We start from the raw sequence: 14,498 nt of genomic DNA on the forward strand, positions 1-14,498 counted from the left end.
TTTCTTGGGAATATTTTATCAAAAACTAGAAAAACATCAGGTATACTTGGTTATCCACATAACTACGGCGGCTAGTTTAATATATGCCCAATATTGGAAGTATGAAGCAATACCTCAGGAGGAAGAGATCATAGAAATGATTACAGCTTGCACGGAAATGGATAAGTTAACGTTAGAAATTAAAAATAAAGAATCTGATTTTTGGAAATGTTGGGAGAGGTTTTACTGGTGGTTAGGGAAAATATCGTAATTAATGTACAATAGAATAATATTTAATTGACAAAGTTTCTGCCTGGTAACAGACTTTATTGTTAATATAAAGGTATAAGATGACTCTTATGATTTAATATGTATATTTTTCCCAAAGCTGGTGTATATAATTAATTTAACAGAGCTATAATAGAATGTTAACATAGTTGGAACCGTTTTTTCTATAGGATATGCTGTAATTCCGTCCAAGTACTGTTTGTTCTTTAAATGTCTTTGTGTTGTTTTGTGTATGTATGTATTTAAATAAAGTTTTTTAAAAAATGAATAGAATATATTTCAATTACAGTAATTTATTTTTTTAATTTTAAATGCATTTATTAATTTTTTTCCATTTTAAAAAACAATACACAATCATATTTACAGGTGAATCCATATACATATATTATATATACATTTCTATCAACATTATATTTTGATTGCTTTTAGATTTCTTGATTTTTTATTTCAATGTTTAGTTTGAGTTCCTTTTTTTGTCCATTGGTACCATTTTGTCCAGATTTCATAGTAGTCCGAATCTTTTTTATTATTAAGTTCCATCGTCAATCTGTCCATCTCTGCGCAGTCGTATATTTTCTTGATGATCTCGTTGTCTTCAGGTATTTGCGGGTTTTTTCAGTTCTGTGCAAATACAATCCTTGCTGCTGCTGTTATATGCAACCTTAAATATTTTACATTTTTAGAATAAGACCCTCTCATAATGGCCAGTAGAAAAAACTCTAGTGTATATTCTAATTTTGTGTTTGTTATTTGACACAACCAAGTTTTTATTTTTTTCCATTTTCTTCTCTCTGGACATAGCCACCATAGATGAAAGAAGGTGCCTTGGGTCTTATTACATTTCCAACACATTGGGCTGTAATTTTTATGCATTTTGGCTTGTCTTTTGGGCGGGAGATGCCAACAGTATAACATTTTATATTGGTTTTCTTTGTATGTTGTGGATTTTGTTAATTTAATATTTCTCTTCCAAATTTGTTCCCATTCCTCTCTATATATATTATGGCCAAAGTTCTTCGCCCAAGCAATCATTGTACCTTTAACTATCTCCTCTGGTCTTTCATATTCCATCAAATATTTATATATTTTTGATATTGCTTTTTCTTCCGGGCCTGTCAGTAATTTCCTCACATGTTGTTTAGCCTTGTATCTCTTTTGAAATGGTTGTACATAAACATTCCTTAAACCTTTCCTACTCTACAGAGAGAATTCTGTTTTATTTGCGCAAACAGAAATGGTCAAAAACTATATAGCTATTTGTAAGTGAGTATCATTGAGAAACAACAACATGTGCATATGAAATATCACTTGAAACTAAAGGATTTCCAAAAAAGCTTTCTAAAATGAATTACAGTCTCTAGTAATCTGACTTGAATAGGATATTGATTAGAAATAAGTAAAGAAGATTTAATCATGGAACTTATTTGTGATTTTGCCATTGATTATTACTCAGTTTAAACTACATCAGAGTGTTTCTGTAAGGATAAAATCTTGATAGACTCAATATATCCTGCCTTGTAGAATACTGTATAATGATATAATATTTGAAAAATAGAATGATTTTTTTTCTTGTCCACATATTCAAGAAAATTGTGGTTTGTTATTTTAATCATACGAATCTTTTCAAGATCTGAATGTTTTCTCTCAAAAATTTAGGTACAATTTTATATCAAATTTTTCAGTCTGGTCACTACTTTTCTTATTATTTTTTGCTTTTACTTTATGTCATCAATCCATCTGGCAAGTAAGTTTTAAAAGATCAAACTTCATCTGTAATGGAATGAGATACTAGGGAAGAGAGAGATATAACATTACGAGTAGGATTAATATGGGATAATAATTAATATCAATTAGGTTAGATACTATAAGGAAAGACAGATGAAACAAGGAAGAGCTAAATTGAATAGATTATGAAAGATTATCAGACTGAGTTGGATAGTGGAAGATATATAGAATTAGGGATAATATATAGATTAGGAAAGATTATTGCACTGCATTTAGCAATGAAAGCAATTAGAATAGGGAAGATTATTGCACTGATATGACAATCTAATACATTGGGGAAAATAATTACACTGGGATTGGCAGTGAAATTTATAGATTAGGGAAGACTATCACACTAAAAACGGCAGTGGAAAATACCTAGATTAGGGAAGAATAATATTATATTGATTTTTCTAATGGAATATACCTTTTGTAAAAAAAGAGAAAAAAACAATGGAATAATATGATTTATGTTGATTTTGATTTGTTAAAGTTAAAATGATATATAGATATAATGAAAGAAATTAAAGAAATGAATTGAATAGGAAATACATTTTAAATTTCTAATAACCCTTCCTCCTATATACATTGACATTGTTATAATTAGATAACGACACAATATAAATGGTGTTTCTCTTTTTCTTTTTTCTTTCTTTTTCTTTTCTTCCTAGTCTCAAAGAGAAGTAAATTTGAATTACTAGTAGCATTAATTTTGCAGTCTTTGCATTTAGAACAAGAAAACAAGATGTTGATTGCAATAATTCATGTTTGTAGAGCAATTTACAGCACCCTTTACACGTGTGCACAGATGCATACTAAATTTGTTCATATTGATTCTTAGGCAAACATTTACCCTTCAAAAATGTTTTGCTAATCAACATACTGAAAACTGGGTTCTTTAATTATAATTACACTTTTCATTCTCTTCCTTTTAAATTATTCTAATTCTGTTTGGTATGCTAAAGTTCCACCAGTGCAGCTAGTAAGATTGCTTAAGATCAAATTAATAGTACTGAGAAACAGAACTGGGGGATTGGGGGAGGGGGAGGGAAGATTAATAGATTTACATTTGCAATGGAATGGCTGAAGTTCTCCTCTTCTTTCAAACATGTACATCTCCCCCCCTCAATGAATATTTCTGTCACACAGAGGAGCTACATACAGTTATGCCTACCTTCTGAAATATCTAGCTTTACAAATTAATGCTTTGTTAAAATTTCATCAGTTTCTATTATACTGTAGAAAGTTCCAGTGCGTTCAGCAGTAATTTGTGATACTGTAAAGATTATATTTCTGCCTACTTATTCTGAAATTGTCTTAATTTCTTTGCTTATATGTTTACTAAAAAGTACTGTGACTTATTTTATTTTCAATTTAAATGTTATATTATGAAATTTAAAATTTCATTTATATGTACATTTTTTTTCAAATATTTCTATATTTACAACTAAAATACAGTTTAAAAAGAAGCCAGAAAATGTAATAGGGGCATGTATAATACTAATAGTAAGATAAAGTCTGATCTATAGTCACTCTGAAACATTATCTTTCATTTATTTAAAAATATAATTTATCAGTGAACTTTATAGCCAATAAATGCATATTAAATTTCATCCATACATATGCAAATAGTATCATTTGGATTTGGTTATGTAGGTGATGAAATCACTGGCTTTGACATTTAGACAGTTTCTGTTGAACTCCATAATGAGACAGGACACCATATATGAAAATAAAAGTGGTTTACTTGCTTGCTTGCTTGCTTGCTTGCTTATTTACTTACTTACTTACTTACTTACTTACTTACTTACTTACTTACTTACTTACTTACTTACTTGCTTGCTTGCTTGCTTGCTTGCTTGCTTACTTACTTACTTACTTACTTACTTACTTATTATAACACCCAACTCCCTGGGGACTATTTATATCCTGCCTTTCACTTGGAAGTTCAGGTAATATAAGACTTCTTACAACAATCCTGTGGGTAACTTGGATTGAGAAAGAATGACTGGTGCAAAGACACTATTTATATCCTGCCTTTCACTTGGAAGCTCAGGTAATACAAGACTCCTTCCTATTTTTCCTTACAACAATCCTGTCAGGTAACGTGGATTGAGAGAGAATGACTAGCACAAAGACATTAAGTGGAGAATGGAGTAGAACTTGTGTCACTTTGCCTCCAGTCTTATATTTTAATGAATATTCCTTCACTGTCAATATTTAGATATAAGGAATGTAACATATAAGGATTGCTCCCAGAAATACAGTTTTTCATGGTCTCATTTTAATGGAGCCAAAAATCCATGTCCAAGGGGAGTGTGGGAAGTAAAATTTGGGGGGAAACATTTAAACAAAAAAACATCTCTGGAAGGTTTAGGAAATATTCTAGCATATATTATATATAGAATCTGTTTCTTCTCTAATCATATTTCTGTTCATAATCTCTTGATAGACTGTTTTATATAGCACATTTGTTCTGCTTAATTATGAATGAATGCATATAAATAACATGCATTTAATTTTATAAATACCTATAACTTTTTGTATAGAATATATTAGTTGTTAGTGGTATATGTAATTAGTGAAACATTTTCTGCAGAGTATCTAACATGGGGAAGAGCAAATGTCAGCCTTGTTGGATTTACTTTGGCTGCCGATCAGTTTCCGGTCACAATTCAAAGTGTTGGTAATGACCTTTAAAGCCCTACATGGCATTGGACCAGAATACCTCCGGAACCGCCTTCTACCGCACGAATCCCAGCGGCCGATAAGGTCCCACAGAGTTGGCTTTCTCTGGGTCCCGTCAGCCAAACAATGTTGTTTGGCGGGCCCCAGGGGAAGAGCCTTCTCTGTGGCAGCCCCGGCCCTCTGGAATCAACTCCCCCCAGAGATTAGAACAGCCCCCACCCTCCTTGTCTTTCGCAAATTACTCAAGACCCACCTATATCGCCAAGCATGGGGAAACTGAGACACCTCCCCCAGGCTTTTATATTTTATGTTTGGTATGTATGTGTTGTATGGTTTTAATTGCTGGGGTTTTATATATCTTTTTCTTTTAATATTAGATTTGTTTCACTGTTATATTGTCTTTATTATTTTGTGAGCCGCCCCGAGTCTTCGGAGAGGGGCGGCATACAAATCTAATAAATAATAATAATAATAATTATTATTATTATTATTATTATTATTATTATTATTACTTTGCTCTTTTTTTTTAGAATTCAAAAATTTACTATAGCCAAATGCAAAAAATGCACAATTAGAAAGAAGTATCCGGTAACCCAAAATGGGACTGTTTGCCCTCTCCGCTTTGCCACATCTGCTTGGTCCTCAGGTTTCCATCCCCAACCATTCAGGCGCTGCCTTTTCTCCTTGGCCCATTTGCTGAATGAGCTCAGAAGCTCATTCACCCTGGCCTTTTGGATGTAGGGGATACTTTGCCACCAGCTAATCAGAGGAACAAGAATCCCACCCCTTCTTCATTCCTTCTTTTCCATTTTCCTCCACTCTGCCTGCGCATGTGTATTTGGAAGCAGCCTTTTTAGGAGAGGAAATGGGTGAGGGTAGCCTCCCTCCCTCCATCTCTCTCTCTCTCCCTTGAATGAATGAAGAAGAAAAGTGTGGGAATGGAGGATGGAGACAAGGAGATTGTAACTCTTAAGAGTTGAGATATTCCCACCCACCCACACAAATTGCATACCTGGGGGGGGGGCGAGGCAACGGAGAGGAAGACTACCCCGTACCCTTCTCCTAAAAAGACTGCTTTCAAACACACACATGCAGGCAAAGTGAAGGGAATGGAAAGGAAGGAATGAAGAAGGGGGTGGGATTCTTGCTTCTCTGATTGGCTGGCGGCAAAATGTCCCCTGCATCCAAAAAGCCAAGGGGAATAGGGTTTTGAGCCCGTTTGACAAATAGGTCAAAGAGAAAAGGCAGCACCCAAATGGTTGAGAGCGGAAGCCTGGGGATCAAACAGGCACAGCCAAATAGATGAGGCGAACAGTCATAGATCCCTGGGAAACCAAGCACTTACTTCAGGTAGTATAGCAGCTCAAAATTCCAGTTATTCCCCTCTGTGTTTGTTACTTCATTGAAGTAAAGATCTTTCAAAAAATCCTCTTGTCCACCTCCCCTAAAAAACCTAGATTCTAATAACTTTATCTCCAAGTTGTTTTATTTACAAAGAACTGCATTTTTATTGCTATTTTGTACTGATTTTACTCTTATCCCTGTGCACATGTAGAACTCATGGTTTATTGTACAGAATAAGAATTTTATCAAATTCTGCCTTCCTGGAAAATTCTCAGGAACATATACTTTTTTGTCATTTGATTTTAATTTTTTATATTTTAATTTAGATGTAACTGTAAACCGCCCAGAGTTTCCCCATGGTAAAATGGGCAGCTAATACATTGTATAAATAAATAAATGCATTTTTAAAAATAAATAAATTTCAGGCCACAATGATATTTCAAATGGACTTTTGATTTATGATCCTGGGCTGCATTAATGATTCATAAATACATTTTTTTGATATTACATTATCCAATATGCTGCATTTTTCAGATTGAATTCATTTTTTAAAATTTTAGTGGTTTAATTATTATACAACATTATAATCTATATGTATAAAGCATTAAACGTATCCCATATAGTCTTTTTTCTACTTCCAAATGCCAGTAGCAATATAATGATTTCTTCTGTAAACAAATCTGTGTTAATTATAGTTTTTCATTAGGTTCCACAATGTTTCAAGTATTAAAGGAAACAATATATTCAAAGATAAATGGTATCAGATTGAGATAAATGGTACCAAGGTTTCTGATTGGCTTACAAGTTTGTAAAACAAGGCATTTTTATCAAAAGAAGACAGATTAACTTTGTACTAAATTTGAACTTTATACATATAGATTATAATGTTGTATAATAATTAAACCACTAAAATTAAACCACTGAAATTACATGTTTGTAATTTGGTTTTACAACATTTAACTGGCAGATTCATTCCTCACTAGAGGGCACTATAATGCAGCTTGCACGGATTAATCTATAGGGATTATAAATGTGTTAATAAAATACAAATAAATAATTGCACATAATTTAAAGTACTTTTTCTTTAAATATTATTTTTAAAAACTGGTTTAAAAACTGGATTAAATTTACCAATGTTGACAAAATTAGAACTGAACTTTTGAAAATGCCAGGCAAATATATCTCTGGTAGATGAAAACTATCGATTTGTAAAGTGATTCAGGTAAAAATAGATTGGATGATAACATAATATTCTTGAAATGAAACTTCACATATAAAGAATGTGCTACCGGTACAAGTTTTGTGGCATTGCTGATGAAATTATCTTTTAACCATTATATATACCATTATGACTCAATTACAATTTTATATTTACAATAAAAAACTTAATTTTAACCCTCTGACTTTGTTTCTTTTTTTATATTATGTATAAAGCTATTTACTTATATGTTAAAAATTGTAAACTGCTTTGATTGCATTGACTAAAAGCAGAGATATGTGTATAGTAAATTAATAAGATCCAGACATTTACTCTTTACTCCATAAGTCAATTGAAGATTTTGTTTAGAGTTTTCTGTTATGGAAATTTTTTTATCAGTTAGTGAGTTATGTTTGTTATTCCCCCAACAGTAATTTCAGAAGGAAAAAGTTTAATTGGGCCTCTCAGCATCCAAACCTACCTGCCGGCAATTCTTATCTTATGACCACGTGGTTAATATCTATCTGAATAACAGTGGCTCGAAAAGGATGCTTTACGCTCTGTAGAGCACTTCCAGCCATGGATAAATGTTATGCTGTCATTCCCCACCCCCAACCCGAATCACTTGAGTGTGATCAAGGTACTTGATCTGTTCACACTTAAAACTGGTTGCCAAGTACTCCACAATCATATGATTTCCATCTTTGCAATCTTCTCTGCTGACTTCCTCAGAATGTCAATGGAGAAGGTAGTAGGGAATTTATTTATTTATTTGTTTGTTTGTTTGTTTGTTTATTATTAGAGTTGAAAGGGACCTTACAGGCCATCGAGTCCAACCCCCTGCTTAAGCAGGAAATCCTACAGCACCCCAGCCAAATGGCAGTCCAATCTCCTCTTGAAAATGTCCAAAGTTGGGGAGTTCACAACTTCCACTAGCAGGCCGTTCCACTGGTTGATCGCTCTCACCATCAGGAAGTTCTTCCTTATCTCCAGGTTGAATCTTTCCTTGGTCAGCTTCCAACTGTTGTTCTTCGTCCGGCCCTCTGGTGCCCTGGAAAATAGTGTGACCCCCCCTCCCCTCCGTGGCAACCCCTTAAATACCTGTATACAGCTATCATGTCCCCCCTAGCCCTTCTTTTTACTACACTATCCATGCCCAGTTCCAGCAACCTTTCCTCGCATGGCCTGGTCCCTAATCCTTTTATTATTTTAGTTGCTCTTTTCTTCACCCTTTCCAGAGTCTCTATATCTCTTTTGAAGTGTGGTGACCAGAACTGGATACAATACTCTAGGTGCGGTCTGACTAGGGCCTTATAGAGTGGTATTATTACCTCTCTGGTTTTGGAGTGTATCCCCCTGTTCATGCAGCTTAGGATTGTGTTGGCTTTTTTAGCCACTGCTGCACATTGCTGGCCCATGTTTAGCTAGTTATCCACCAAGACTCCAAGATCCCTTTCACAGTCACTTATGGTGAGTGTGGTTTCACCTAGTTTGTATGGATGTTTTGGGGGTTTTTTGCCTAGGTGCAGGATTTTACTTTTCTCTACATTGAACTTCATTTTGTTGGTTTCGGCCCAATGTACAAGTCTGTCTAGATATTTCTGTGTCCTGTGCCTATACTCTGGGGTGTTGCCAATCCCACCAGCTTGGTGTCATCAGCAAATTTAATTTATTCCCTCGTCTAGGACGTTGATAAATATGTTAAAGAGTACTGGGCCTAGGACTGATCCCTGTGGTACTCCGCTGCCTACCTCTATCCATGTGGACTTAGTCCCATTGAGGGCTACTAGCTGGGTGTGATTGGTCAGCCAGTTTTCAATCCATCTTGTTGTGTTACTGTCAATCCCATTCTTCTTTACTTTGGAGAGTAGAAGGTTGTGGTCCACCTTGTCGAATGCTTTGCTAAAGTCTAGGTATATTATGTCCACTGCGTTTCTCTGCTCAATTGATTTGGTCACAGTGTCGAAGAATGAAATGAGGTTGGTTTGGCATGATTTGTTTCTGACTAATCCATGTTGGCTGGTGGTTATTACGTTGTTTGATTCAAGGTGTTGACAGATCTGTTTCTTGATTATCTTTTCTAATATTTTCCCAGGAATAGACGTTAGGCTGATTGGTCTGTAGTTTCCTGGGTCTGTTTTTTTGCCTTTTTTGTAAATAGGGACCACTCGTTTTCAATCATCTGGTAGGTCTCCTGTTATCCAGGATTTTTGAAAGATGTGATACCGAGATTCAGTGATGACATCAGCAAGCTCCTTTAGGACTCTGGGGTGCAGTCCATCTGGTCCTGGTGATTTGTATTCATTGAGTTCCAATAGGTGGTTTCTTACTGTATTTTTATTAAAGTAGTGATTTGTTCCAGTTTTGATTTCTGCAGCTGTGATACAAGCTCATTGTTTTGTTGTTTCTTTGTGGGTGAAAACAGATGTGAAAAAGGTATTGAGCAGTTCTGCTTTCTCTTTATTGTCTGTTACTTCTGTGCTGTCTACTCTTTTAAGTGGACTGACTGCTTCCTTGATTTTTTGGGGGGGTGTTTATATGTTGGAAGAAGCTTTTTTTATTGTCTTGGACTTTTGTTGCTAGGCTTAGTTTGTACTGGGCTTTTGCTATCCTGATTTTTTCTTTGCAGATTCTGGCTGTTTTTTGGTAGTCTGCCTTGGTTATGTGCCCTTCTTTCCATTTTTTGTATCTGTCTTTTTTTTCATTCAGTTTGTTTGTTAGGTCTTTGTGTAACCAAACTGGTTTCTTTTTGGATTTTGGGTGTTTCTTTTTCATCGGGATAGCATTGTTTTGTGCTTTTGTGATTGTGGTTTTTAAGATTTCCCAAGCTTATTGCGTGGTTTTGCCTTTTAGGACTGTTGTCCAAGGGATCAGTCTCAGGTTTTCTCTAAGTTTATTGAAGTCTGCTTTTTAAAAATCTGGGATTATGGTGTTGTTGGGTCCAGTTGGTTGTGTTGATATTATATTGAATTTGAGGATGTTGTGGTCACTTTCACCCAGCTGTTTCGACCCCTACTATCACTTCTCTGTTTGTGAGAATTAGGTCCAGTGTGGCTGCCCCTCTAGTTCCCTCCTCTACTTTTTGGGCTATGTTGTCTGCAAGGCATGTCAGAAATTTGTTTGATTTTTTGCTTGGTGCGGAATTATTTTTCCAATTTATGTCCAGGTAATTAAACTCTCCCATTATTACTGTGTTGTTTTTCTTGCATATGTGTGTCAATTGGTTGTTGAAAAGGTTGTCCATTGTTTCTGTTTGGTTTGGTGGTCTGTAGTACACACCAATTGCTGTGTTGCACTTTTTTTCTTATTTGATATTGACCCATAAGCTTTCTAGAAGGTTTTCTTCTTATGTAGCTTGTAACTCAGTGATGTTGTAGTGGTCTTTTATGTACAGTGCAACTCCACCTCTTTTTTTGTGTGATCTTTTTTTTTAAATAGTTTGTATCCTTTAATCTGTATATTCCAGTTGTGTGCATCGTTCCACCAGGTTTCGGTGATTCCAACTATATCGTATTTGCCTTCATGGATTAGAATTTCTAGTTCACCCTGTTTGTTTCCTAGGCTTGGTGCACTTGAGTTCTTTGTGCCTGTTTTTGGGAGGGCCCTGTGTGACTTCTGGTTGGTGTTTGTGTGTCCCTTCCCTTTTTAGTTTGTTGTTGACCTTGCTTGCTGAGGGGCCCTGATTAGTGTTAGGTTCTGGAATATGGTTGCCCACCGCACACGGTGTTAGTTTAAAACCCTTCTGATGAGTTGGGCTAGACGGTTTCCAAGGATATTCTTCCCAGTCTTAGTGAGGTGTAACCCGTCCCTAGCTAGAAGCCCATCCTGGAGAAAGTGTAGTCCATGATCAAAAAATCCAAAGTTTCTTTGGTGACACCAACCTTTTAGCCAGTGGTTCAGCTGCAGAATCTTTCGTTCTCTTGTTGGGTGCCGTCCTCTTGTAGGTAGTATGGACGAAAAAACTACCTGTGCACCCATGTCTTTGGCTTTGTTGCCCAGTTGGTCATAGTCCCTCATTGTTGCTTTTAGGTCTTTTCCTGTGTCGTTTGTTCCCACATGGAATATTATTAGGGGGTAATAGTCTGTGGGTTTTATGATCTTGGTTATTTTTTCTGTTATGTCAGAAATTTTGGCTCCAGGGAGGCAGCATACTTCCCTGGATTGATTATACGGCCTGCAAATGGCAGGTTCAGTTCACCTGAGAATTGAGTCCCCAATTACAAGCACTCTCCTTTTTTTCTTTTGGTTGGGGGTGTTTGGAGTGTTCTTTTTTGTCATGGTGGTACTTGGTAGTGTTGTTTTGTTGGGGGTTTTAGTTCATCATCATCATCTTCATCAGCGCCTGTTTGTTTTCTTCTATTGGGAGTCCATGCTAGTGATTGCTTGTAGTTAGTGGAATTGATTGTGGGTGAATTGCTTTTGTCGTAGGTTTTGTGCTAGTTTTATACTTTTTTCTGTGGGTGACATGTGTCCAGCTGTTTTTGTCTTCTGAGGGAGTGTTTCATGTGGAGGTGGCATGGTCATTTCTATGTACTGGTTGTGGTTGTTCTTTTTGTGTGTTTTGAGGTTTGTTGTTGCTGTTGTTAAGTTTAATGGTGTTCAGTTCCTGTTCTAGTTTTTCTATTTTGTCTTCCAGTAGATAGATCAGTTTACATTTGGTGCATTTGAAATTTTGGAAGTCAGTGGGTAGAAGAGTGTACATTGAGCATGATTGGCAGATCACGATAACTTCTGTTGCTTGTTCTTCCATGTGTGTGGTTGGTCTGGTTCACTTTGCGTATGTGTGTTTTGTTGTGTTTGTTGTTATTTGTGTGTGTGTGTGTAAGTAAGTGAAAAAGAGTGTTGGAGTGTTTGATGTCCGCTTAGTTTTGGAGATTTCAAAGTCTCTTGGTGTTGGAGTAATCAAATGTCCACAGGGAATTGCAGTTGTCAGAAGTCTCTTTCGTGTTGGAGTATTCTAATGTTCCCTAGGGGTTGCAGTGTTGAGAAAGTATCTTTGGTGTTGGGTGTTCAGATGAAGTTGCAGTAATGAAAGTGTCCACTTGGAGTTTGCAAGAGTCCAGTTGGAGGTCTTGTGGGTTCTATATTCCTTTGTTTCCCCTTGGGGCCACGTGGTCCAGTTCGCTTTATTGGCACGGTCCAGTGGGTTTCATGAGGGGGGAGGGGAATCAGTTGGGCGTTGGGAGCTCCAGGGAGATTACCTTGGGTTGGTGGGGAATCCTCCTGGTGTCTGACTCTCTGGGGCGGAATCATCAGGGCATTGGGGGTCTGAGAAGGTCACTGAGGGCTCTGGAGGCTCGGGGGAGTCCTCCTGGCTTCTGGCGCTCCCGGGCAGAGTCAACTGGGCATCGGGGCTTCCGTGAGGTCGCTGGGGGCTCCAGAGGCTCGGGGGAGAAGGTAGTAGGGAAGGTTACAAGTTGCTGCCGCCTGCCAAGAGGACTCATCCTCATGTCCAGGAGCTGCTGAAAGAGCTGCCTGCCAAAAGGAGCTGAACTCTTTCAATGATGAGCTTTACTCTGTGGCAGGGTAGAGAAATGGAGGTCAGATTCTGATGACTTCATCCACTTTACAATCCATGGATTTGTTTAATAACTGCAATCGGAAATGCTTGGATTGTGACCATTGACAAACTGGTTACATGAAGAGTCTTGTGACAACTCACTTAGCAACCACCAAGATTCCAGGCTCAGTTATGGTTGTAAGTCAAGAACTACTTGAATGAATATTCAAGGACTTCAGCAGGAACTTTGCTACTATGATTTTGAAAATAATACTAACATTTGATCTGTTCTGTTGGTATTTAATGGTATTTTACCCATTGTTGCTTTACCAGCTAAATATCTTCTATGGGAGTTTCCTTGAACTTTGCCTATAGAAATAGTAATGTAACGTTCTATGTAATTAATTAACTTTACATAGCAGGGTTCTAATAAATATCTATATGCTTAATATATTATTAAACTTTACACATTTAATAATCTTGTCAGAAGTTTTGAATAGTAAAAAAGAAGATATTGCATAGAAGGAATTAAATGGAAATCTATTTTCTTGTAGGGTGGATTTCTTTATTCCTGGAGTTCCTGTTGTTGGTGGATTCTCAATATGTTCCAGTCCTCGTATGTTGGAAGAAGAGGGAATATTAGAACTTGCAGTACAGCATACAACACACCCACCTGCTCACTGGATTCATACTCAGGTATTTATAACTAAAAGCTCCTAATAATTTTAGCTTTATGTTATTTGCATTTATTTTTACATCTTTATTACTAGGAACTTTATTGTAGCTTTATATGTAATTCAGCATTATTACTTTGAATTGTCTTATTTTTTACATGCTACAAGACAAAAAATTGCTCTATACATTGCTCTTCATAAAACTTTAAATTTGTATAAATGCAACATTTTATCAACAGGTAGCACAATCTGTGTTTAACTAAGGTATATCATTTGGTTTGACCTGTTTTTCACTCACAAATATATAATCTTTGCCAGTACATGGTCTTCCTATACATGTCTTCTCTTATTATCTATGTGTAGTGGCAAATGGGATATTTCAAAAAGCACAGTAAAATGGCAAAAATTAACTAATACAAAATTAGACTAATTTCCATTCTAAAAATGAGCGAGTATGAGGTGATAACAGAAGAAAGAATATCTTTGACTATAGACTTAATTTTTGTGATGTTGCTAGAACACAAAGATGCCAGAAAGGAGGCTCGTTGACCAATGCTTAAATAGCAAAGATCTTGTTTATCTAACAATGCAATAGTTATCACATAAATTCCTATATATAAAATACAGTGGTACCTCAAGATACGAACCCCTCGTCTTACGAACAACTTGTGATACGAACCCGGGGTTCAGAAAAATTTTGCCTCTTCTTACGAACTTTTTTCGAGTTATGAACCGGCGTTCGGAGACTGCTGGGAAGCCGTGCGGCTGTTTTAAAAGGTAACAGCCGGGCGGCGGGGCTTCCCAGAAGCCTCCCGAACGCCGGTTCGTAACTCGAACAAAGTTCATAAGAAGAGGCAAAATTTTGTTCAGTTCGGGAGGTTGCTGGGAAGCCCCCCAGGCCAGCTGCGACCTTTTAAAACACCCGCGCCGCTTCCCAGCTGTCTCCCGAAGCCGAATGCTAAAGCCAAACGCTAAAGCCGAATGCTAAACCCGGGTTCGGGGGGGTGCTGGCAAGCCCCCCAGGCCGGCTGTGACCTTTTAAAACACCCGCGCCGCTTCGCAG

At 36.6% G+C, this 14,498-nt stretch overlaps 1 protein-coding gene across 5 annotated transcripts in view; it reads left to right on the forward strand.

Moving 5' to 3' along the window:
* The window catches only part of OXNAD1 (oxidoreductase NAD binding domain containing 1), a 66,155-nt gene that overhangs the window by 31,801 nt on the left and 19,856 nt on the right, over positions 1-14,498 (forward strand). For all 5 annotated transcript variants that reach the window (XM_070730107.1, XM_070730108.1, XM_070730110.1 and 2 more), the window contains one exon: positions 13,316-13,457. In XM_070730107.1, coding sequence (XP_070586208.1) covers positions 13,316-13,457 — 142 coding nt within the window. The remainder of the gene's footprint in view (positions 1-13,315; positions 13,458-14,498) is intronic.

The sequence above is a fragment of the Erythrolamprus reginae genome, chromosome Z, assembly GCF_031021105.1.
Source record: "Erythrolamprus reginae isolate rEryReg1 chromosome Z, rEryReg1.hap1, whole genome shotgun sequence".
NCBI lineage: Eukaryota > Metazoa > Chordata > Lepidosauria > Squamata > Dipsadidae > Erythrolamprus > Erythrolamprus reginae.